The sequence below is a fragment of the Schistocerca serialis genome, chromosome 3 (assembly GCF_023864345.2).
Source record: "Schistocerca serialis cubense isolate TAMUIC-IGC-003099 chromosome 3, iqSchSeri2.2, whole genome shotgun sequence".
Lineage (NCBI taxonomy): Eukaryota > Metazoa > Arthropoda > Insecta > Orthoptera > Acrididae > Schistocerca > Schistocerca serialis.
Window position 1 is genome coordinate 878,360,374 of NC_064640.1, and position 27,218 is coordinate 878,387,591.

A 27,218-nucleotide genomic window follows, 5' to 3' on the forward strand; every position below is an offset into this window, starting at 1 on the left:
GTCGACTTTGTCAAACCGCACCGGCACGGAACTTTGCGTAGTTTTCGACAGACATGCTGCCCTACACACGTACTCCATTTTCCGATGGTTGTCTACCGGTGTTTGTACTTTGGCAAGCAAGAAAAGAATAATCGTGTGTTGATACTGTTTGGACGCATTTGGTAATAACTTCGCCATAGTTCACATTTCTGCATTTACCGCACACACTTCGGAAAGGCATGATTGGCACACTAATATCTTGCCTACATGCCAATCTTATACAGGGTTTCTGCCGGCCGGTGTGGCCGTGCGGTTCTAGGCGCTTCAGTCTGGAACCGCGTGACCGCTACGGTCGCCGGTTCGAATCCTGCCTCGGGCATGGATGTGTGTGATGTCCTTAGGTTAGTTAGGTTTAACTAGTTCTAAGTTCTAGGGGACTGATGACCACAGCTGTTAAGTCCCATAGTGCTCAGAGCCATTTGAACCATTTATACAGGGTTTCTCTCCTACGGGTTGCCAGGCACATTTTCTGTGGTGTTCTGGAAGATATTTGCAGTTTCGTTTTTGTAATGTGTAGCTGGGACCAGCCCAAACCAAGGCGTGATGAGCAGAATTTGTTTGGGCTGACTCTAGGCACAGGTCGCACAAACGAAACTGCAAATATATGCCGAAACACCAGTGGAAATGTGCCTGAAGGCTCTTAGCAGAGACACCCCGTGTACCCGCATCGGAATCGTGCTAAGTTGCATATGCGCTGCAACAACACCCTCAGATGGGAATTCTTTGATCGCCCTTTATAGTTAAAGAAGGAAATACCAACACAAATACATTTTCTAACGTACAGGGTGACGATTATTGAATTATATGAAATAAAATCGTCGTAACTTCTGGACGGTTTGCCGTGGGGCATGATGGGAATTAGTATGTGTAGTATGGTTTGGTTTAGCGACGGAGTCCACTTTCATTTGGACGGAATCGTCAATAATCAAAACTGGCGCATTCAAGGGACTGAGAATCAGTGTTCCGCCGTCCAGAAGTCTCTTCACCCTAAGTAGGTGACTGTGTGTGATGTCCAGTGACGGAGTAATCGGTGCGATATTCCTTGATGGCACTGAGTGCTCGGGTAGCTCAGATGGTAGAGCACTTGCCCGCGACAGGCAAAGTTCCCGAGTTCGAGTCTCGGTCCAGCACACAGTTTAAATCTGTCAGGAGTGAAAATCTCATTCCCGTTTACGTCATACTACCAATTTATGTATGTCCTAATTACTCTTGACCCGCAAGGGTAGCCGAGAGCGCTAATGCTTTATTTCGTGGACTCGGGTAGGCGCGCCGGCCCTGGATCGAATCCGCCCCGCCGGATTAACGACGAGGGCCGGTCTGCCGTCAAGCCTGGATGTGGTTTTTGGGCGGTTTTCCACATCCCGCTAGGTGAATACCGGCTGGTCCCCACGATCCGCCTCAGTTACACGACTCATAGACATTTGAACAGAACTCTAGACATTTCATAGATTACACTAGACATGGACAGCTGGGGTACACTACTTACCTCGCGGAGGGGGGGGGGGGGGGTTAGGAGTGGCGACAGGAAGGGCAAGGGCATCCGGCCACCCTCTGAAACTAACACTGCCAAATCCGTAATAACACGGCCGATCCCGCGCTGACGCGGGACAAAGGCCCAAAGGAAGAAAAATTCGTTGAAGGTACAGTGATTTTCAATCACCAGTTTTCTCCTCCGATTGCGAAAACATTCTGTTGGCACTCACCTACATAGGGAGAAAAGATAATCACGATAAAATAACAGGAATCAGGGCTCGCACAGAAAAATATAAGCGCTCGTTTTTCCCGCGCGCCGTTCGGGAGCGGAAAGGTAGAGAGACAGCTTGAAGGTGGTTCACTGAACCCTCTGCCAGGTACTTTAGTGTGAATAGCAAAGTAATTACGTAGATGTAGACTACAGAATGGTACGCGAAGGCTTTAGAAGATGATTTTATCCACATTATCCCAAGTGACCCGGACTTCGATAAAATGTGGTTCATGCAAGACAGAGCTCGACCCCATCGAACCAGGAGAGTATTTCATGTCCTGCAGGAGCACTTTGTGGACTGCATTCTGAACCTGGGGTACCCAGAGGCCACTGGCAAGGGCCTCGATTGGCCGCCATATTCTCCGGATCTGAACACATGCGACTCCTTTTTTTGGGCCTATACTAAGGAGAAGGTGTGCAGCAATAACCCGAAACCCATTGCTGAGCTGAAAACAGCCACTCACGACGTCATCTGCAGCATCGATGTTCCGATATTTCAGCGGGTCATGCAGAATTTCGCTATTCGTCTGCGCTACATCATCGCCAATGATAGCAAGCATATCGAACATGTCCTAACCTAAATGCAAATATCTGTAGTGTCGTATACATGTTGAATAAAATGTGTGCACGCCGTAGTTTGTAACTAATTTATGTTTTTTTTTTCATATGGTTCAATAATTGCTTGTTAGGTTGATCTTGTTATTTATAAGCTCTCCTCATAAACGTGTTGTGAAACAGGATACTGCGAATATACAGATGATAATAAGGATGGCAGAATAATGGTAGCAACACAGGTGTGCGACTTCGAAGGGAGCGAAATGTACTCACGACAGCGGCCTCCAGGTCGGACCCTCCGCGCTGCGAGGGGTCCTTATGGCGCTTGCGGGCGTCCAGCAAGATGCCGTCTGGCACGGCTATGCCCTCCTTGTTGAGCCTGTTGAGCACCAGCCGGTCAGCCCGGAACGCCCCCGACGGAATCTTGCCGCCGGTGTGGGGCAGCACCTGCTCCCGGAAGATCTGCCGCTTCGTCTGCCAACAAGAATTTTGAAAATATGTATTACTTCGAGCATTGCGAGCGCTACGTGTAACATTATCGAGAAGGGAAGTTAGAAGATCGCACGATACCCACTCGTCTTCTGTTGTAAGAAGCGGAAATGGAGGTCAGGGTTTAACGTCTCGATGGCGACGAGATCATTAGAGAGAGTGCACGGGCATGGACTGTGGCAGGAAATACAAACTGTAATTCAATCTTCGTAATGGATCGGCTGTTTCAACCGCCATCCTCGCGTATGCAAGTACATCATCTTAAACATGCGCCACCTCGCTCGGTATACTGGTCCATTGATAGTGACCGGGCCAAATATCTCACGAAATAAGCTTCAAACGAAAAAACTAAAAGAACGAAACTCATCCAGCTTGAAGGGGGAAACCAGATGGCGCTATGGTTGGCCCGGCAGACGGCGCTGCCCTAGGTCAAACGGATATCAACAGCGATTTTTAAAATAGGAACCCCGATTTTTTATTACGTATTCGTGTAGTACGCAAAGAAATATGAATGTTTTAATTGGACCACTTTTTTCGCTTTGTAATAGATGGCGATGTAATAGTCACAAATGTATAAGTACGTGGTATCACGTAACATTCCGCCAGTCCTGACGGTATTTGCTTCGTAACACATTACCCGTGTTTTTTTTTTTTTAAAATCTTATGGGGCTTAACTGCTAAGGTCATCAGTCCCTAAGCTTACACACTACTTGATCTAAATTATTCTAAGGACAAACACACATTGCCCGCATCTCGTGGTCGTGTGGTAGCTTCCCACGCCCGGGTTCCCGGGTTCGATTCCCGGCGGGGTCACTGATTTTCTCTGCCTCGTGATGGCTGGGTGTTGTGTGCTGTCCTTAGGTTAGTTAGGTTTAAGTAGTTCTAAGTTCTAGGGGACTGATGACCATAGATGTTAAGTCCCATAGTGCTCAGAGCCATTTTGACAAACACACACACCCATTCCCGAGGGAGGACTCAAACCTCTGCCGGGACCAGCCGTACAGCGCCCCAGACCGCTCGGCTAAGACCGCGCGGCATTACCCGTGTTAAAATGGACTGTTTACCAATTGCGGAAAAGGTCGATATCGTGTTGATGTATGGCTATTGTTATCAAAATGCCCAACGGGCGTGTGCTATGTATGCTGCTCGGTATCCTGGACGACATCATCCAAGTGTCCGGACCGTTCGCCCGATAGTTACGTTATTTAAGGAATCAGGAAGTGTTCAGCTACATGTGAAACGTCAACCACGACCTGCAACAAATGATGATGCCGAAGTAGGTATTTTAGCTGCTATCGCTGCTAATCCGCACACCAGTAGCAGAGAAATTGCGCGAGAATCGGTAATCTCTAAACCGTCGGTGTTGAGAATGCTACATCAACATCGATTGCACCCGTACCGTATTTCTATGCACCAAGAATTGCATGGCGATGACTTTGAACGTCGTGTACAGTTCTGCCACTGGGCACAAGAGAAATTACGGAACGATGACAGATTTTTTGCACGTGTTCTGTTTGGCGACGAAGCGCATTCACCAACAGCGGTAACGTAAACCGGCATAAAATGCACTATTGGGCAACGGAAAATCCGCGATAGCTGCGACAAGTGGAACATCAGCGACCTTGGCTGGTTAATGTATGGTGCAGTATCATGGGAGGAAGTGTAATTGCCGGTCGCGGTGGTCTAGCGGTTCTAGGCGCTCAGTCCGGAACCGCATAACTGCTACGGCCGCAGGTTCGAATCCTGCCTCGGGCATGGATGTATGTGATGTCCTTAGGTTAGTTAGGTTTAAGTAGTTCTAAGTTCTAGGGGACTGATGACCACAGATGTTAAGTCCCATATTGCTCAGAGCCATTTGAACCATTTTTTGAAGTGTAATTGGCCCCCTTTTTATCGATGGCAATCTAAATGGTGCAATGCATGCTGATTTCCTGCGTCATGTTCTACCGATGTTACTACAAGATGTCTCACTGCATGACAGAATGGCAATATACTTCCAACATGATGGATGTCCGCCACATAGCTCGCGTGTAGTTGAAGCGGTATTGAATAGCATATTTCATGACAGGTGGATTGGTCGTTGAAGCACCATACCATGTCCTGCACGTTCACCGGATCTGACGTCCCCGGATTTCTTTCTGTGGTGAACGAAGAAGGATATTTGCTATCGTGATCCACCGACAACGCCTGACAACATGCGTCAGCGCATTGTCGGTGCATGTGCGAACATTACGGAAGGCGAACTACTCGCTGTTGACAGGAATGTCGTTACACGTATTGCCAAATGCATTGAGGTTGACGGACATCATTTTGAGCATTTATTGCATTAATGTGGTATTTACAGGTAATCACGCTGTAACAGCATGCGATCTCAGAAATAAGTTCACAAAGGTACATGTATCACATTGGAACAACCGAAATTAAATGTTGAGTGGTACCTAGGTTCTGTATTTTAATTTAAAAAACCTACCTGTTACCTACTATTCGTCTAAAATTGTGAACCATGTGTTTGTGACTATTACAGCGCCATCTATCACAAAGCGAAAAAGGTGGTCTAACTAAAGCGTTCATATTTCTTTACGTACTACACGAATATGTAATAAAAATGGGGGTTCCTATTTTAAAAAACGCAGTTGATATCCGTTTGACCTATGGCAGCGCCATCTAGCGGGCCAATCATAGCGCCATCTGGTTTGCCCCTTCAAGCTAGACAAGTTTCGTTCTTTGTAGTTTTTTCGTTTGACGCTTATTTCGTGAGATATTTGGCCCGGTCACGATCAATGGCCACCCTGTATACTGAAGGAAGGTCATGACTTTGCGCTTTTGCAAATATGTACTTTGTCCAATGAAAAGCGGATTATTTTCTAGTGCCAGTTTTTTCTCACAAACTGTTACATCCTATTTGTCTTTCACCACTGCTTAAATCGATGTTTCGTTTCTGACATTAAGTTGTGAACTTACACATCATCCACAGTAAAGAGGGAGTGCACAAAATTCGTTGAATTACTTATGTAGCGATCCAAATATTGCTGAGAAATCCGTTTCCATGATTTCTTTTCGGCAAAGTTCAACAAATACGTCACCCTTTCTATACAAAACTTAATCAATTTTTTTAATGTAAAGTGGACCACACTCTTTCGTCTGAAGTATTTATGGGACTTTTTGTAACATCTAACACAGCCACATTTTGCGCATCGTCAATATTTACCTTTGCGGATGGAATTATGTCGTGTTTTTCATGTGAAACATCTTAGAGAGAAGTACGGTCATGACTGAATTCAAACATTCACATCTCAACGGTTGAAAAGATATAGAGAAGACTCCTTCTAAACCTTCACCAGCGTAGGATAAGTTTCCCTTGTCAATAATTTTATGGAAACGTAATATTCCAGTTTACCTACGTGAACCAAACACTCACAACATTCCCACTTTAATAAACCATATAATCACAATTATTACGCCTATTAAGTTTATATTTGACTTCATTTCTAATGCAGTACGTATCAGTACAGCTTTAAAAATAAGACTTGAAATTCGTCTTTGTGCATGGACAAGACAATTTCTTATTTACCTAACCAATAGGTACATGAGAATCCGTAAGAAATCAGCCATGCAAAGTATGGTAGATTTGATGTACACAACTGCTAACATCTCATGATTTCTCACCGATTGCCTAATAAACATGTCAGTTTTTCTATGTTGTAGGGATGTTGAAGGGTAAAAACAGGGATTCAGTCTCAAACGATACAGGTCAAATACAGGAGAAGGATAAACATGGAAATTATTGGTATTGTAGTTGTAAACTGTCGTAGCTGTGTTGGGAATGAACCTGAGCTCCAAGCGCTCATAAAAAGCATTGAAGTAGGAATAGTTACAGGCACTGATACCCGGCTAAAACCGAATCTTGTACCGAGAACACTAGGGTGTTCATTTCGGGGTGTTGTGTATGTTGCTGTTAGAAGTAGTTCATATTGTAGTAAAATTGAAGGACATAGTTGCTGCGAGTTAGTATCAGTAGAGATTACACTCACCAAACATGATTGATTAATAATTTGTTCCTTTTACCGACCCCCTGACTCACATGATGTAGTTGCTGAGGGTTCAAGAAAAATCTGAATCTCATTTCGAATAGGTATCTGGGTGATACTCTTATAGTTGGAGGTGACTTCAATCTATCCTCGGTAAATTGGCAAAAATATATGTTTACATTCGGTGGTAGACATAAAATATCCTCCGAAATTGTACTGCATGCATTGTCCGAAAATTATTTTTAGCAGTTAGCTCAGTAGGTCACATGAAGTGTCAATGATAGTGGTAGAATACTAGACCTCTTTTCAAAGTCTCGACAAACAGAGAACGTCATAGAAGATGCAAGGATTAGTGACCACAAGATCACTGTAGCAAGAATGAACACCTTAACATCCAAATCCACCAAAATAAACACAAAATATATCTACTTAAAAAGTAAATAAAATTCACATGACGCCATCATGCTGATGAAACAGCTCCATATTTAACAATCAACCATTCGCTCCGTATCTAAGGATGGAAAGTTCCACAGGTCATACCAATACACAAGAAGGGACATGGAAGATCGATATCACTGACATCAATTTGCAGTAAGATTTTGGTGCATATACTGTGTTAGGACATTATGGAAGAAAACGATCGAGTGACAAATTGAGCGCCGATTCAGAAACTGTAGTTCTTGTAAAACACAACTGACCCTTTATGCACACGAAGTAATGAGTGCTACCTACAGCGGATCTCGTTTACCATTTCGTAAAGTCATCGGAAGGTCAACACAAATGACAAAATGATTTAGACAAAATATCTGAATGTTGCAAAAAGTAACAATTTATCATGAGGAATAAAAAATGTGAGGTCCTCCACAAGAGTGCTAAAAAGAATCCACCACATTTCGGTTACACGATATATAACACAACCTAGAGGTTGTCGATTCAACTAAATATCTAGGGATTAAAATTAAGAACAACTTAAATTGTAACCATCAGACAGGAAATGTTGTAGAGAAGGCGAACCAAAGACTGTGTTTTATTGGCAACACACTTAGAAGGTGCAACAAATGTACTAAAGGAACTACCTACGGTACGCTTTTCCGTCATCTGCTAGAGTATTGCTTGATCCTTACCAGATACGACTGACTGTGGACACCGAAAAGGTTCAGAGAAAGGCAGCTTGTTTTGTTTTATAGCGAAATACAGGAGAGACTGTCAAGGATATGATACGCGAGCTGGGGTGGCAATCATTAAAACATCGGCGTTTATCGTTGCGGCGAGATCTATCACAAAATGCGAAAATATTTTGTTGACTCCCACCTACATAGGGAGAAACAACCAACGTAATAAAACAAGAGAAATCCAAGGTCGCACCGAAAAATTTGAGTGTTCATTTTTCACACTTGCTATCCGAGAGTGGAACAGTTGAGAAATGCTCTGAAAGTTGTCCTGTAAACCCAAGCACACGGATGTGAGTTGCAGAGTACAGATGTGGATTTAGATGTGATAAGGTGGTAACTGCGCAGTAACAGCAGCCTCGCCACTAAGATTAGCTGTTAGAATTTCACTATAGACATCAACAAGTCTCATTCTATAAGAGACATGATTTTCAACTGTTATCAAATGTTGATAAAAGAAGCACATCATTTTATTAAATATAATAAAACATTGTAGCTAATCCAATATTTCAAACAGATAAAACATTACGATTATTAACCACGCAGCAAAATACATCTTTGTGACCCATCATTTGTCTAAAATCTTGATTCATTATCTGGAACCCTTTCTGAAATATTAGTGGTGTCTGGATCAGCTGTGTAGACAAAAATGCCTGCCCGTGTAGGAAAAGAACGGTTGTTCTCTTATCCTCTTCCATTTAGAGAAATGGTTTAGGCGCAAATGCGCCTTTAATAACGGTATTGTCGAAGTGATGTAATGCCTTAAGCTACGCTAAACAAATAGTCGTTCTGCAAGCGTAACACAGACATGTCGTAACAGGTCTGTCAGCATTCGAACTGCCATTACTTTGATGAAGAAATTGTAGCACAAACAGTCGGAACAATGTTATTTGGGTTCGCATCGTTCAGTGATTACTGCCATCAATTTCATGAGGGTTAATAGAGTAATCAGTCTGACGATTCCGTGATAGTTTCTGGCTAGCATCCTTCTAGTGACAATCAGCTGCCCTTCTCGATCGATCTCAAACAAGCACTTGTCACTCATGTAAAAGCGTGCTCGGTTTCGCTCGCCGAAAGAAAATGATAATGATCGGCTGTCAGCCAACTGTCGACGGTTTTGTAACAGGCTCAAGTGAAATTCCGGTCTGCAGCTGCATCAGCGGACGTAATTGTGCGACGTATCTTGAAGCATCAGCGTCTGATTGGCACTATTGAGGAGTTCCGGGTACGGTGGACGGAAGAGAGTTACGCCACGACAGATGCGCACCACGACCAGACGTAAACGTTTCGCAATCCAGTTCTCTCTGACGCCTCTTTCCCTTTCGCTCTAATTCTCCGTCAAACGCCAAATCATTGTTGCACGAGCCTCCGTCGCGGCTTGTAGTTTAATGGGCTTAGCTGGGGGAAGTGTAGCTTAACCCGTAGCACAATACGAGTACAGCGGTAACAGTACATACTTTAGTAGTTGACGTCATGGACTAATTCGAATAAAACATTTCATATTACATGTGTCGAATTTTTATTGACTCTGGAGATACAGCTTCTCTCTAGAAGTTCTTATCTCACGTGTTGGTACTTCAGTTTCTATGGCTTTATTTATCGACTATAGCATTTGTTTTGAAATTCAAGTTGTGAAGGTATGTTTGAGTTTACATAACTGAATTTTTCAACTGGGATCGTCATTTTTAGACAGTTCTTCTGTATCCTTTAAGAATTCTGCACGTAGTCCTTCAATAGACACACACAGAATTTCAACACGTGTCTGAGTTCGACATACAAGAATATGGCAGGCATTAAGTACGTACGTATGCAAGGCCGCTATCCTTTTCATTTCCAGCGGATTTAGTACCTTCGAGAAGGAAATGAGAGTAAACTATTGGACTCATGTTGTTGAGTAATTGCAGATCGCCGAGTAATACAGTTTACTGATGAAGCTTCTTCCAGTTGTGGCGGTATCAATAACACTCGTAACCCACATTGGTGGTCTGATGAGAATATACATGTCTTTGTGTAAACACATTTTCAAGAAGGCTCCTCTGTACATGTGTGGTGTATGCTGACAATCAACTGAATGGACCTGGTGTGTTACCGCATTCTATCACAGGACCACGTTATACATACTTTCTTTAAAACGAACTTCTAGCATTATTGTAAAAAGTTCTTACGAGGATGAGTATGATTCTCCACCACGACGGAGCCCCTGCACATTACAGTCCTTAAGTGACACATTGTCTAAACCTAAAATCCCCAGGAAGATGAATCGGCAGTAACTCTCATGTATTTTGGCCACCATGGTACCCGGAACTTGTCTTTTGATTAGTGCCTGTGGGGACCGTTGAAAGGGGAAGACTACATAGAAAAAGTAAATATAACAAAAGAACCTGGCCGGCGCGGTTCTAGGCGCTACAGTCTGGAACCGCGCGACCGCTACGGTCGCAGGTTTGAATCCTGCCTCGGGCATGGATGTGTGTGATGTCCTAAGGTTAGTTAGGTTTAAGTAGTTCTAAGTTCTAGGGGACTGATGACCTCAGAAGTTAAGTCCCATAATGCTCAGAGCCATTTTTGAACAAAAGAACCGATTATTGACAAACTGCCTAATTGCTTCTGTCTCGGGTTCTTCGGCCAACGTTCGTCTGATGATTTTACTGACGTTTCGCCAGCACGAGTGGCTGGCATTGTCAAAGCTTCACCCTCCATTGCCGGTGGTGAACTGGCAATGGAGGGTGAAGCTTTGACAATGCCAGCCACTCGTGCTGGTGAAACGTTAGTAAAATCATCAGACGAACGTTGGCCGAAGAACCCGAGACAAAAGCAAATAGGCAGTTTGTTAAGGCTTTGGTGGCCAGTTGTTGACAAAGTCGAACCGATTATTATTAGTCAATATCATCATCATCAGTGGTGTCCTAATAAAAAGACGCTAGGACAGTCTCAGAAAAAAATACGCATTGCGTTTTCAAGAAAACTCGAAAGTGCGTTGAAGTAGGAGGTAGAATTCATGAAAATCAGCTTTTAACTTAATTATGTGCCTTTGGTTAACACCTTCTGTGAGTAATCGTTTTCGTTACATTCTAATCATTAAAATTTGTCGCTCGTTATATTGAATGTTTTATTCGAATTTATCTGTCCTACCAGCTCTAAAAATGCTTTTCCTCCTGAAGTACTCTGTTTACGAGCGTTAGTTCTCTCATAAAGAAAAGATAAATTACGTGTAATCACCTTAATCACTTACTATAATGTTATTTTTATGACAACTGTAACTGGACAAAAAATGGAAATGTTCTTTCTGGCTCCAGATTGCTAAAGTAACAAATATTTCAAATGGTTCAAATGGCTCTGAGCACTATGGGACTTAACATCTGTGGTCATCAGTCCCCTAGAACTTAGAACTACTTAAACCTAACTAACCTAAGGACATCACACACATCCATGCCCGAGGCAGGATTCGAACCAGCGACCGTAGCAGTCAAACAAATATTTCAAACTAGCTTACGTAATCACCGTTTAAATAGACCTCCTAAAAGAAGTATGGTGTGTATACGAATATTATATCAGCAGTACTGCCGTAATACACATACCTGTATAGCCGCGTGTTAGCATACCGCTTCCGGGGTTCGTTCAGACTTGCCGTCCCCAGATCGAATACGTCCGTCGAATAACAAGTGCTGGTGTGCCGGCTAGCTTGGATGTGGCTTTTAGGTGATTTCCCACATCCAACTAGGTGAATACTGGGCTGTTAACCACGTCCCGCCTCAGTTCTACATTCGTAAAAATTTGGAAAGCGTTCGCTCACTTGCACATGGATAACAATCACTCCACACAGACAGCTGGAGTACACAAACTCCCTCCTGGAGTTAAAGGGGGTGACTAAGAAGAGGGTATCTGGAAATATTCTAACATTAACAGGGCTAAATCTGATGATAACTATGCTGACCCCGTGTAGGTACGGGATAAACAACAGGAGTACTGCCATAATACACTTTTGAACGTTAAAGTGAAGTTTAATCCGTTCCAGTAATCACAGAACAGGTACCGAATATATATTTTGCTTTATTTTAAAGCAGTTACTATTTTTCGAAATTTTTAATGCACGGTGAACAATTAGAGCTTCGGCAAGAGTGATTTTCACAAGGGCAGCACTGGTCCCACATGCGACAGCCTTTTTGCCACTGTTTCACCAATGCTGTTTTCATAAGTGATTAACTATCGATTCGTATTATACTACCTATATTAATGGAACTGAAATAATCAGCAAATGTTTACTTCATTTTCTGTCTGATACTTCGAAACGTTGATGGTTCGTTTTTCTTGGTCTTCACTAGTGTCACACTGTTTTGCTTCAATCATATTACGATCATTAGAGCTAAAATCAGTAACACTCCCAGCAAACACAATTAATTACACCGACTGACAGAGCTATAAGAAGATAGGAAAGACTATTACTCACATTTCCTGTTATTTATGACTTAGGGTGTGCTGTTTTTGACAAGCGCTATGACGTACAAAACCGTCGGAAATTTCATTAGTTGGCTGGTCATCAAACTAAAATACACTTTCAATGAGACACATTTGTACCGCGCTCCATAAAACGTCCTTGATCCACTATAGGATCTAGGCAGTCACAATCATCCGTCGAAACTCCGTAAAAAGCAAAATACTGTCAGCCTAAAGCATTTGTGAAAAGTGGTAGAGCTGGCATAATTCATGGCAACGCGGAACAGTAAAAAACATCCTTTTGTGAACCGTGCATATGTTACCGAACGTTTTTTTTTTGTGTTAGGCGCTTATATGTTGGGTTTCGAAGGTTAGATGGGGCAACAGCCCGTCATCTATCTAGACGATTGATGGGACCCAACTAAACTTACATGAAGTCGGACACCAGCTTAACGACTGTTAATCCGGCACGTAAACTTCATCCGCGGCTGACTCAACCTTTTTGCGCAAGGCAGCACGCTCCATGCTAAACTGTACGAATTGTCTATGGCGATGAAAACTCTTCTAGCATGCACAATCTGTTAGACACTTATTGTATTATCTTCTGGTAAACCTTGCGGGATGTAAGGTCGTGGTCCACGAAACTCTTCAGCTCCTAACGTTTCGTCCAGTGCTTCGCTGGACATCTTCAGAGCGGCGTTTCTCCTCCGGTGAGTCTTGCCGACTGACGGGTCGGACGTCTGAGAGCGACTTATGTATCGTAGAAAGTGGGCGTGACCAGAGTTACACGTGATATGCAGAGATAAACTTTGTCAGAGATAAAACTTAACTATCGATCGTAATCTTGTCACGGATAAAACTGTCTAGCAATTCTGTAGTGCTACAGTCCAAATATCACTAAGTTTCATGGTCTCTTCTTTCCGATTAAAATTATCCCTATGTTTATATATTTCAATTGCTTCTCTGCAAAGCCGTGGGTAATAGTTCGTCGTCGTAGATAAAATTTTTGTTTCTGAAAACTTCACTTGATGATTTCCTGGCTGAAAAGCGTGTTCTGCTACAGCCGATTTATCTGTTTTTCCTAATCGGCAAAGACTTCTGTGTTCTTTTAACCGTGTATTTACGCTTCTTTTTTGTTGTTCCAACATAAACTTTACCACATGTACACGGAATTTTATATACGCCACTGGCTGATAGAGGAGCGCGTTTATCTTTTACAGACCGAAGAACATGACAAATTTTCTTCGTTGGTCTAAAAACAGATCTAATATCATGTTTACTTAAAATCTTTCCAATCTGATCCGTTACTTTCTTTATAAAAGGGAGAGAGACTGTATTCTTCCATCGTTTTTCGGACTTGTCCTTAACCTTTTTGTTGTTTGGGTGCAGAATTCTGCTTACTTCTTTCTTTGAGTAGCCATTTTTCTCAAAAGCGTGCTTCAGATGTTTTAATTCGTCGTCTAGATACTCTGGCGTGCAAATCCGTCTGGCTCTGTCAACGAGACTTGTAATCACACCTCTTTTTTGTTTTGGATGGTGGTTAAAGTTTTTATGTAAGTATCTGTCTGTGTGCGTTATTTTTCTAAAAATCTGTTGTTTCAAGCTTCCATCCGTCTGTCTCATAACTAAAACATCCAAAAACGGTATTTTGTTATCATTTTCTCTCTCCATGGTAAACTGGATTCTTGGATTTATATTATTAAGGTAATCAAAAAATTCGTCTAAGGCTTCTCTACCATGTGGCCAGACCACAAATGTATCGTCTACATACCGATACCAGCGAGATGGTTTCTTATCTGCTTTCTCCAAGGCTGACTGTTCGAATTTCTCCATGTAGAAATTAGCTACTGCAGGACCCAATGGGTTACCCATTGCTACGCCATTAAGTTGTTCGTAAAACTCATTATTCCACTGGAAATGACTGGAAGTAAGACAGTGTCTGAAAAGAGCAGTCAGATCTTCTGGAAAAATATCCGTTATAAAATCCATAACTTCATTAACTGGAATCATAGTAAATAAAGATACTACATCGAAACTTACTAAAATATCTTCAGGAGTCAGAATTAAACCTTCAATTTTCTCTATAAAATGACGTGAGTCCTTTATATATGAATCCGTTTTTCCTAAATATGGTTGTAAGCGAGTTGTTAGATATCTTGCTATTTCGTACGTAGGAGAATTGATAGCACTAACAATCGGTCTCAGAGGAAGGTCCTTCTTATGTACCTTGGGTAGGAAAAACGGATTCATATATAAAGGACTCACGTCATTTTATAGAGAAAATTGAAGGTTTAATTCTGACTCCTGAAGATATTTTAGTAAGTTTCGATGTAGTATCTTTATTTACTATGATTCCAGTTAATGAAGTTATGGATTTTATAACGGATATTTTTCCAGAAGATCTGACTGCTCTTTTCAGACACTGTCTTACTTCCAGTCATTTCCAGTGGAATAATGAGTTTTACGAACAACTTAATGGCGTAGCAATGGGTAACCCATTGGGTCCTGCAGTAGCTAATTTCTACATGGAGAAATTCGAACAGTCAGCCTTGGAGAAAGCAGATAAGAAACCATCTCGCTGGTATCGGTATGTAGACGATACATTTGTGGTCTGGCCACATGGTAGAGAAGCCTTAGACGAATTTTTTGATTACCTTAATAATATAAATCCAAGAATCCAGTTTACCATGGAGAGAGAAAATGATAACAAAATACCGTTTTTGGATGTTTTAGTTATGAGACAGACGGATGGAAGCTTGAAACAACAGATTTTTAGAAAAATAACGCACACAGACAGATACTTACATAAAAACTCTAACCACCATCCAAAACAAAAAAGAGGTGTGATTACAAGTCTCGTTGACAGAGCCAGACGGATTTGCACGCCAGAGTATCTAGACGACGAATTAAAACATCTGAAGCACGCTTTTGAGAAAAATGGCTACTCAAAGAAAGAAGTAAGCAGAATTCTGCACCCAAACAACAAAAAGGTTAAGGACAAGTCCGAAAAACGATGGAAGAATACAGTCTCTCTCCCTTTTATAAAGAAAGTAACGGATCAGATTGGAAAGATTTTAAGTAAACATGATATTAGATCTGTTTTTAGACCAACGAAGAAAATTTGTCATGTTCTTCGGTCTGTAAAAGATAAACGCGCTCCTCTATCAGCCAGTGGCGTATATAAAATTCCGTGTACATGTGGTAAAGTTTATGTTGGAACAACAAAAAAGAAGCGTAAATACACGGTTAAAAGAACACAGAAGTCTTTGCCGATTAGGAAAAACAGATAAATCGGCTGTAGCAGAACACGCTTTTCAGCCAGGAAATCATCAAGTGAAGTTTTCAGAAACAAAAATTTTATCTACGACGACGAACTATTACCCACGGCTTTGCAGAGAAGCAATTGAAATATATAAACATAGGGATAATTTTAATCGGAAAGAAGAGACCATGAAACTTAGTGATATTTGGACTGTAGCACTACAGAATTGCTAGACAGTTTTATCCGTGACAAGATTACGATCGATAGTTAAGTTTTATCTCTGACAAAGTTTATCTCTGCATATCACGTGTAACTCTGGTCACGCCCACTTTCTACGATACATAAGTCGCTCTCAGACGTCCGACCCGTCAGTCGGCAAGACTCACCGGAGGAGAAACGCCCCTCTGAAGATGTCCAGCGAAGCACTGGACGAAACGTTAGGAGCTGAAGAGTTTCGTGGACCACGACCTTACATCCCGCAAGGTTTACCAGAAGATATATCATCCGGTCGTGAAAGCCTTCATACTTATTGTATTGTATAGTATTGAACTGGGGACCTAGAAACGACGGAGAGGCTGCATCCCCGCCGTAGCCCTCAGTGGTACACAACCTCACAACAGGCTACAGCAGTCCACTCACCCCACCGCCGCCCCACACCGAACCCAGGGTTACTGTGCCGTTCGGCCTCCAGTGGACCCCCCCCCCCTCCCTCCCACCGGGAACGTCTCACACCAGACGAGTGTAACCCCAGTTTGCGTGGTAGAGTAATTATGGTGTACGCGTTACATGGAGACAGTGTTTGCGCAGCAATCGCCGACATAGTGTAACTGAGGGGAACCAGCCCGCATTTGCCAAGGCAATGGAAAACCGCTTTAAAAACTATCCACAGACTCACCAGCACGCCGGACCTCGATACTAATCAGCCGGGCGGATTCGTGCTGGGGACCGGCACGCCTTCCCGCCCGGAAAGCGTTAGACCGCAAGGCTAACCGGGTGAGCTTTTAGACACGTAACTCGTAATTGCATCTTTCTATTGACCACTGACCTCATGCACTAAAGTAACTCAAAACGTCTGAGGTGTTACAGCAGTTCTCGTATTTCCAAGTCACGCTCGAATAGTTTTGTGAAGATTTTCTCCTGTGTACAGTTAAAATTCCGAGAGCGTCGTTCCTAAATGAGTCAAACAATGTATTGCTCCGTCCCACAGGTATCTCGCGGAAGTCCAGGAAGGTAAAATGAGAGAGATTCGATCTCAAACGTAGGCTTAACAACAACAGTTCTTCGCCACTGAAACAGGAATAGGGTAAGTAACATTGGTGCACAAAGTAACCTCCGCCCAGTCGCTAACTTGCACTGCGGAATATAAATACATATGAGCACTGCGGAGTATAAATACAGATGAAATTTAATAACTGGCGGCCGAGAGAAAACTCCTATGAAACTCTTTCGAGCACAATATCGGACTGTTAGCGGGCAGACATCAGATCTTTCACTATGCTAACACTGTTGTTGTTGTGGTCTTCAGGCCTGAGACTGGTTTGATGCAGCTCTCCATGCTACTCTATCCTGTGCAAGCTTCTTCATCTCCCAGTACCTACTGCAACCTACATCCTTCTGAATCTGCTTAGTGTATTCATCTCTTGGTCCCCCTCTACGATTTTTACCCTCCACGCTGCCCTCCAATACTAAATTGGTGATCCCTTGGTGACTCAGAGCATGTCCTACCAACCGATCCCTTCTTCTAGTCAAGTTGTGTCTTCTCCACAGTTCTATTCAGTACCTCCTCATTAGTTATGAGATCTACCCATCTCATCTTCAGCATTCTTCTGTAGCACCACATTTCGAAAGCTTCTATTCTCTTCTTGTCCTAACTATTTATCGTCCGTGTCTCACTTCCATACATGGCTACACTCCATACAAATACTTTCAGAAAAGACTTCCTTTCACTTCAATCTATACTCGATGTTAACAAATTTCGCTTCTTCAGAAACGCTTTCCTTGCCATTGCCAGTCTACATTTTATATCCTCTCTACTTCGACCATCACCAGCCACGGTGGCCGAGCGGTTCTAGGCGCTTCAGTCTGGAACCGCGCGACTGCTACGGTCGCAGGTTCGAATCCTGCCTCGGGCATGGATGTGTGTGATGTCCTTAGGTTAGTTAGGTTTACGTATTTCTAAGTTTTAGGGGACTGATGACCTCAGATGTTAAGTCCCATAGTGCTCAGTCATTTGAACTTCGACCATCATCAGTTATTTTGCTCCACAAATAGCAAAACTCCCTTACTACTTTAAGTGTCTCATTTCCTAATCTAATTCGCTCAGCATCAACCGACTTAATTCGACTACATTCCATTATCCTCGTTTTGCTTTTGTTGATGTTCATCTTATATCCTCCTTTCAAGATACTGTCCATTCCGTTCAACTGCTCTTCCAAGTCTTTTGCTGTCTCTGATAGAATTACAATGTCATCGGTAAACCTCAAAGTTTTTATTTATGCTAACACTAATACATGGTAAATGGATATACCGTGGTTGTAACAGTAGGGTCACTGAGAGCAACCAGAAAAGGGAATTCTGCAATATGTATGCCATTAGTTACAGCCCCAAATCACGATGGGATCCGTATAGTCCTGATAAGGAACATGAAGCATTTTTGTTTCCGTTAAAGAGATTGGCTGGTGAACATTTAACAAATTTTGCTTTGAAGAGTAAACAAAGATGAGACTGCAAAGATTACTATCTGTTTAGTCCTAGTAAGGAATATGAAGCATTTTGTTTAGTGTAAGGAGCCAAAGGTCTTGCCGCAGTGTTAACACCGGTTCCCATCAGATCATCAAAGTTAAGTGCTGTCGGGCTTGGTTACCACTTGGATGGGTGACGGTCGGGTCGACCGAGCGCTATTGACAAGCGGGCTGCACTCAACCCTTCAGCGGCCAATTGAGGAGCTACTCGATTGGGAAGTAACGGCTCCGGCCACGAAAACTGACAACGGCTGGGAGAGCAGTGTGCTGACTACATATCAGCATCCAGTGGCGCCTCTGGGCTGAGGATGACACAGTGGTCGGTCGGTACCGTTGGGCCTTCAAGGCCTGTTCGGACGGAGTTAAGTTTTTTGGTCCATCAAGATTAACAAAATTTTGCTTCAAAGTGCAATCAGATATGAAAGACACTCTTCGAGGAATGCGGGGTGAGGGAAATAGAGCTGCGCAGAAAATATTTCTGAGAGTGACGAAGAGCTGATCCTTGCTAATGAACTGGAGAACTCCCCATCACAATAAATACCGGAAGCCATGATTCCTATCCATGATTCCTATCACATGTCTGCATATGCACATACACTACTGCCCATTAAAATTGCTACACCACGAAGATGACGTGCTACAGACGCGAAATTTAACCGACAGGAAGAAGATGCTGCGATATGCAAATGATTAGCTTTTCAGAGCATTCACACAAGGTTGGCGCCGGTGGCGACGCCTACAACGTGCTGACATAAGGAAAGTTTCCAACCGCTTTCTCGTACACAAACAGCAATTGACCAGCGTTGCCTGGTGAAACGTTGTTGTGATGCCTCGTGTAAGGAGAAGAAATGCGTACCATCACGTTTCCGACTTTTATCAAAGTCGGATTGTAGCCTATCACGATTGCGGTTTATTGTGTCGCGACATTGCTGCTCTTGTTCCTCGCGATCCAATGACTGTTAGCAGATTATGGAGTCGGTGGGTTAAGGAGGGTAATACGGAACGCCGTGCTGGAGCCCAACGGCCTCGTATCACTAGCAGTCGAGATGACAGCCATCTTACCCGCATGGCTGTAACGGATCGTGCAGCCACGTCTCGATCCCTGAGTCAACACATGGGGACCTTTGCAAGACAATAAGCATCTGCACGAACAGTTCGGCGACGTTTGCAGCAGCATGGATTATCAGCTCGGAGACCATGGATGCGGTTACCATTGACGCTGCATCACAGACAGGAGCTCCTGCGATGGTGTACTCAACGACGAACCTGGGTGCACGAATGGCAAAATGTCATTTTTTCGGATGAATCCAGATTCTGTTTACTGCATCATGATGGTCGCATCCGTGTGTGGCGACATCGCGATGAACGCACATTGGAAGCCTGTATTCGTCATCGCCATACTGGCGTATCACCTAGATCACACGTCTCGGTCACCTCTTGTTCACATTGACGGCACTTTGAACAGTGGACGTTACATTTCAGATGTGTTACGACCCGTGGCTCTACCCTTCATTCGATCCCTGCGAAACCCTACATTTCAGCAGGATAATGCACGGCCGCATGTTGCAGGTCCTGTACGGGCCTTTCTAGATACAGAAAATGTTCGACTGCTGCCCTGAACAGCACATTCTCCAGATCTGTCACCAATTGAAAACGTCTGGTCAATGGTGGCCGAGCAACTGGCTCGTCACAATACGCCAGTCACTACTCTTGATGAACTGTGGTTATCGTGTTGAAGCTGCATGGGCAGCTGTACCTGTACACACCATCCAAGCTCTTTTTAACTCAATGCCCAGGCGTATCAAGACCGTTATTACGGCCAGAGGTGGTTGTTCTGGGTACTAATTTCTCAGGATCTATGCACCCAAATTGCGTGAAAATGTAATCACATGTCAGTTCTAGTATAATATATTTGTCCAATGAATACCCGTTTATCATCTGCATTTCTTCTTGGTGTAGCTATTTTAATGGCCAGTAGTGTATAAAAAAAATTCAAGGTGGTTCGAGATCAGGATGTTAGGAATACATCGTAAAAATTACAGCCATTTGATGTGCATAGCCGTGTCGGAATCCGCGGCTCTGTTTTGGTACCCAAAAACCATGTTTATGGGGTGTTATCCGATACCGGATAAACAAGTTTGAATAAGAGATGATGGCACTTCTTGAGAAATATCTAGCGAATACTTCGTTAAAGTCTGAGGAATCTGCTGCGCTTATTTATTGTCTAGATTTCATCTCACACCAGATATTAGGTGCGTATTTTATGTGTACAAATACGTCAACTTTGCACCTACATATCTCGCAAAAGGACAAAGATATCAAGAAATTTCTCACGGATGTTCGATGTCGGGGTCTTAGCAACATATTGTAAAAATTTCAACCGTTTTCTGTGTACATCCGTCTTGGAACGCGCGGTAAGGTTTTGGTACTCAAAAATCATGTTTTTCCGGTTTTCTCAGGAAAACCCAAGAACTAAATGGTGCCTTCATAAGCCCCTTAAGGCACACCGTAGACCACAAATAATGCAAAAAGAACTAATCGATTTGCTCCATTTGTCTGAGCTGGAGGAAGTGTGTGATATTTAAACTTTGAACCTGTAGTTTATGGGAAGGTTACAGTAAGACGTTCCTTCTGTTTGCTACAAAAATGGTCTTTAGCCCGGAGGCTTTCCAAAACACTTGACCCTACATTGCTATCACCTATAGAACCCGAGGCATGAATCCTGGAGAAAATACCCATTTTATGCGCGGCGTTTTGGAACATAGTAGGTAGCGCATGCTGTTGGATGCGTACCTATTATTATGCAACAGATTTTTAAAACATCGTTATATGCAGAAAAACATATTTTAACAGAAGTAGACATGGTTTTGAAAAGGAAATTGCGCATGGACTTTAGCTGGATTGCTATAAGGCCACTACTTCAGAAACTCAAATACAAACATGGGAATGAGACTTCCTGGCAGATTAAAACTGTGTGCTGGACCGAGACTCGAACTCGGGACCTTTGCCTTTCGCGGGCAAGTGCTCTATAGTCTGAGCTACCCAAGCACGACTCACGCCCCGTCCTGACAGCTTTACTTCTGCCAGTATCTCATCTCCTATCTTCCAAACTTTACAGAAGCTCTCCTGCGAACCCTGCAGAGCTAGCACTCCTGGAAGAAAGGATATGCGGAGACATGGCTTAGCCACAGCCTGGGGCATGTTTCCAGAAGGAGATTTTCACTCTGTAGCGGAGTGTACGCTGATAGGAAACTTCCTGGAAGATTGAAACTGTGTGCCGGAGCCGGCCGAGGTGGCCGATCGGTTCTAGGCGCTACAGTCTGGAACCACGCGACCGCTATGGTCGCAGGTTCGAATCCTGCCTCGGGCATGGATCTGTGTGATGTCCTTAAGTTAGTTAGGTTTAAGTAGTTCTAAGTGCTAGGGGACTGATGACCCCAGATGTTAAGTCCCATAGTACTCAGAGGTATTTGAACCATTTGTGTGCCGGACCGAGACTCGAACTCGGGACCTTTGCCTGAGGTAGGAGACGAGATACTGGTAGAAGTAAAGCTGTGAGGACGGAGCGTGAGTCGTGCTTGGGTAGCTCAGACTGTAGAGCACTTGCACGCGAAAGGCAAAGGTCCCGAGTTCGAATCTCGGTCCGGCACACAGTTTTAATCTGCCAGGAAGTTTCACATCAGCGCACAGTCCGCTGCAGAGTGAAAATCTCATTCTGGATACATGGGAATGGTTTGCCACATTTCACGTTAGACTATAGCGCCAATTTGGTGGTCTGTTATTTTCCACGGACAATGGAAATGAAGTTGGAAACAGAAAAATAGACATTCTGTTTGCGTAACCTGCTTCGGAAAGTAATAAATGTAACGATAAGAGAATATGGAGATGAGACCGATGATGTAATGCGGGCCGATTACGGCAGTACGTTGACACAGCGTTGAGGCACGACGTCGTACGACACCTGGCGTATCGTAACCGCAACGAACCTGTTTTGGTGCGAATAAATACTGGCCGTTCGGTCAGGCTGGGCGTACGTCAAAGGATCGAGCCATCGACTCGTCAACTGTTATGCAGTCGCCTCCGCTGTGTCACCCTGATAGGAGCGTTTGCCAAGGAGTCCAGCCGTTGCCTGATGGACCGAGGGTCGAACTGAGTCCATATTAGCCACAGATCCACTGGGACGCTCGCCAACACCAGTCGCCGCCAGTCCAGGGTTCGCTCCCTAGACGTCACTTGCCGTGGCCGGACGATATTCTACGTTCCGCGCTGACTGGGCCGTACCGGGCCTGACACTGCTGGGTCACAACTGGGACCGTTGACTACACAAGATAGTGCCACTCCTCGGCAGTGGTAATCGTAGCAGTGGTCAGAGTCTTAGTAAAGCACTTCACTGGAGGTGCCCGCGGGTCGAGGCCCTCCTTCCAGCAGCACCTGATGTGGGTCTGAGTTGTGCTACGAACTGAACGAGCTCCTCGTCCAAGCCTTGAAGGCCCAAAAGATGTCGACTGACCGCCGTGTCATCCTCTGTCTCCCGGCCTAACGCGGATGTGGTACGGGGGTATGTGGCCAGCACACAGCACTCCCGGCCATTTTGCAGGCTTTCCACACCATGGAGCGGCTAATACTCAGTCGTTACGGCAAGAAAGGAAGAATGAATAGATTGTTGGTGTTAATAACGATCATCCTCCTTTACCTCCTCTGCATTACTGCAGATGACGTCACTGGGCACATTTGTTCTGTGCATGCAGTACACGTGAGGCGCCTAGTTGTTTCCACTGCACTGTGTGGAATACGAAGGTTCTGTTATAATTCACTAACCTGCTACCTTCAAGTTTATGCCTCCAGCCCAGAAAACAGCACGCTGGTCGTAGGTTCTGTATCTCGAGGCTGAAACTGACTTTTAGCGAGGTTCTGTTCTGAAATAATGTATCACTTCTTTGGGGTGCCACTCGCGTATTTTAATATAGCCACACGAGAAGACTACATGATCTTAATACAACACCTTTTGATACAGTAAAGTACATTATCAAACACAATGTTTACGAAAATGTATCTTTACACTATTTGTGGCACGTGTCTGTGCCTCAGCCCGCATCTCGTGGTCGTGCGGTAGCGTTCTCGCTTCCCACGCCCGGGTTCCCGGGTTCGATTCCCGGCGGGGTCAGGGATTTTCTCTGCCTCGTGATGGCTGGGTGTTGTGTGATGTCCTTAGGTTAGTTAGGTTTAAGTAGTTCTAAGTTCTAGGGGACTGATGACCATAGATGTTAAGTCCCATAGTGCTCAGAGCCATTTTTTTTGTCTGTGCCTCATGACTAACGGAGTGAATCTTTTAATACTGAATACTGCAAACACATCCTGCGACAGACGACATGTCTGTTCTTCTCGACTGCCTAATCCTGAGTGATGAACAGCCCGAGCCGGCCGAGGTGGCCGAGCGGCTCTAGGCGCTACAGTCAGGAACCACGCGACAGCTACGGTCGCAGGTTCGAATCCTGCCTCGGGCATAGGTGTGTGTGATGTCCTTAGGTTAGTTAGGTTTAAGTAGTTCTAAGTTCTAGGGGACTGATGACCTCAGAAGTTAAGTCCCATAGTGCTCAGAGCCATTTGAACCATTTTTTCGAACAGCCCGAAACACTTCGCGCGCCATACCAGAAAAGGCGTGATCCGAACGCTTCCGAAGTCCTTCGTCTGCAATGTTGTCAGTCTTTTGTTTTTGATTTAAATTGTTTTTAATAATTCTAAAATGACTGATTCATAGTCAGCTGTTGAGAGATATTTATATTAAAAAATGAAGTCATTCCAATGAGTAGTTTAACTAATAATAGTAACTATACTTTAACGTTTTGGCGGCCTTGCTCCGAACACAGCAGCCAATCACAGAGCAGTAGCGTTATACAGGCGGTCTTTCTCACGTGAATGGTACCGAATCTAACATCTGTCACAGGTACCTCACACCACATTTCGTCATCTATATACTTCTTGCATCTCCACTGCTCTGGGAATAGCTTCTTGGGGCCTAATACGATGGCTGACTAAGCCAGAAATATTACATCGTGTAGCTCCTCAATTGGCATCAGGAGGCTGAATGCACCCAGTACCAGTCCTTCTAGCAAGGAAAAATCCTTGGCAGCAGTGGCAATGGATCCCGGATCCTTCGCATGGCAGCCATCTGCCCTGATTACTCAGTCACGGAGGGGGAATGTACTACAATCTACTAGATGTTACAAAGCAATCAATCAGCTTCTGAGCGGCTTGTAACTTACCCCAACCCACCGTCTTCCACCAGAGCATATCCACTTCCTCAGCATAAACGACGCATTACTATAAGCTAAATACACTCCTGGAAATGGAAAAAAGAACACATTGACACCGGTGTGTCAGACCCACCATACTTGCTCCGGACACTGCGAGAGGGCTGTACAAGCAATGATCACACGCACGGCACAGCGGACACACCAGGAACCGCGGTGTTGGCCGTCGAATGGCGCTAGCTGCGCAGCATTTGTGCACCGCCGCCGTCAGTGTCAGCCAGTTTGCCGTGGCATACGGAGCTCCATCGCAGTCTTTAACACTGGTAGCATGCCGCGACAGCGTGGACGTGAACAGTATGTGCAGTTGACGGACTTTGAGCGAGGGCGTATAGTGGGCATGCGGGAGGCCGGGTGGACGTACCGCCGAATTGCTCAACACGTGGGGCGTGAGGTCTCCACAGTACATCGATGTTGTCGCCAGTGGTCGGCGGAAGGTGCACGTGCCCGTCGACCTGGGACCGGACCGCAGCGACGCACGGATGCACGCCAAGACCGTAGGATCCTACGAAGTGCCGTAGGGGACCGCACCGCCACTTCCCAGCAAATTAGGGACACTGTTGCTCCTGGGGTATCGGCGAGGACCATTCGCAACCGTCTCCATGAAGCTGGGCTACGGTCCCGCACACCGTTAGGCCGTCTTCCGCTCACGCCCCAACATCGTGCAGCCCGCCTCCAGTGGTGTCGCGACAGGCGTGAATGGAGGGACGAATGGAGACGTGTCGTCTTCAGCGATGAGAGTCGCTTCTGCCTTGGTGCCAATGATGGTCGTATGCGTGTTTGGCGCCGTGCAGGTGAGCGCCACAATCAGGACTGCATACGACCGAGGCACAGGGCCAACACCCGGCATCATGGTGTGGGGAGCGATCTCCTACACTGGCCGTACACCACTGGTGATCGTCGAGGGGACACTGAATAGTGCACGGTACATCCAAACTGTCATCGAACCCATCGTTCTACCATTCCTAGACCGGCAAGGGAACTTGCTGTTCCAACAGGACAATGCACGTCCGCATGTATCCCGTGCCACCCAACGTGCTCTAGAAGGTGTAAGTCAACTACTCTGGCCAGCAAGATCTCCGGATCTGTCCCCGATTGAGCATGTTTGGGACTGGATGAAGCGTCGTCTCACACGGTCTGCACGTCCAGCACGAACGCTGGTCCAACTGAGGCGCCAGGTGGAAATGGCATGGCAAGCCGTTCCACAGGACTACATCCAGCATCTCTACGATCGTCTCCATGGGAGAATAGCAGCCTGCATTGCTGCGAAAGGTGGATATACACTGTACTAGTGCCGAGATTGTGCATGCTCTGTTGCCTGTGTCTATGTGCCTGTGGTTCTGTCAGTGTGATCATGTGATGTATCTGACCCCAGGAATGTGTCAATAAAGTTTCCCCTTCCTGGGACAATGAATTCACGGTGTTCTTATTTCAATTTCCAGGAGTGTATAAAGTCAGTGTAACGTAAATGATTAATCATCACAGAGTTGCTAAGAATTGATTGCAAGCACTGATGAACATTACATCCTAATGGCCCCATGAGATTGGTCTTGTATTCTATAGAGATTTCACAATGGTTTTATAAACACTTTGTGGAGTGTGGGGTGAGGATGGAACATACCCCTAGGATGCACAGGACCAAACTCTAATGACCACTATATGATCGTGCAAATTAATTTAAAACAGGGACACTGTTGGGCAACGGAAAACGTCTTATTTAAATGAATATTAGAAGGGGTGGCCCAAGTAAGGGTGAAACAAATGGGTACCACACCACTCACATAGACGTATTAATGGTAGGAGGGAGCTTCTAGTCATGAATGGAAACAAATAGTCACGATAACATTTAGATTTATTATCTTTAACCATGAAAATTACCCACTGATATCCATAAAGAACCATGACAGACAAGGGATTATAACTCTAAGATATAATCTTTACACATGTCGATGGGGTGAATGAAACACAAGTTACGTTGATAATTCGCGGACGCGGCCAGTGACTGTAAAATTTTTGAATCGCATATAGAAAGTACATGGAGGGAGAGAAGCGAACACCATTAGATTGCCAAAATGTGCATTGAGAGCAACAAGTAGTATACGTGAATTTAAATCTGTGTGCTTGGCTCCTGAAAGGACCGAATTAACTTCGCGTCTTAACGACGCTCGCACTTTCAACGATGGTCCAGCTTACCACAACACGCGGAGCATGCGTGAAGTAAGCGGCGGCAGCAGAAGATGATTTCAGCCTTATCTCTGTACTTAGTGCTTAAGTACAGTTATCTTTCTACAGTATTTGAAGTCAGTATAAAGGCAGGGCTCCGACGAAAGTAATAGTACAATCACCAACCACACATGTAACGGATTTATTATGAAAATAGTAGATACACATAAAACATAAACAATCGTCACGGAATTATATAGTTTCTTTCATAACACGAGTAACAAAACAA

General features: G+C 44.4%; 1 protein-coding gene across 1 annotated transcript in view; it reads right to left on the reverse strand.

Moving 5' to 3' along the window:
- LOC126471294 (uncharacterized) overlaps positions 1 to 27,218 on the reverse strand; it is a 427,804-nt gene that overhangs the window by 156,505 nt on the left and 244,081 nt on the right. Inside the window, exon 2 of the mRNA XM_050099413.1 lies at positions 2,612 to 2,812. Coding sequence (XP_049955370.1) covers positions 2,612 to 2,812 — 201 coding nt within the window. The remainder of the gene's footprint in view (positions 1 to 2,611; positions 2,813 to 27,218) is intronic.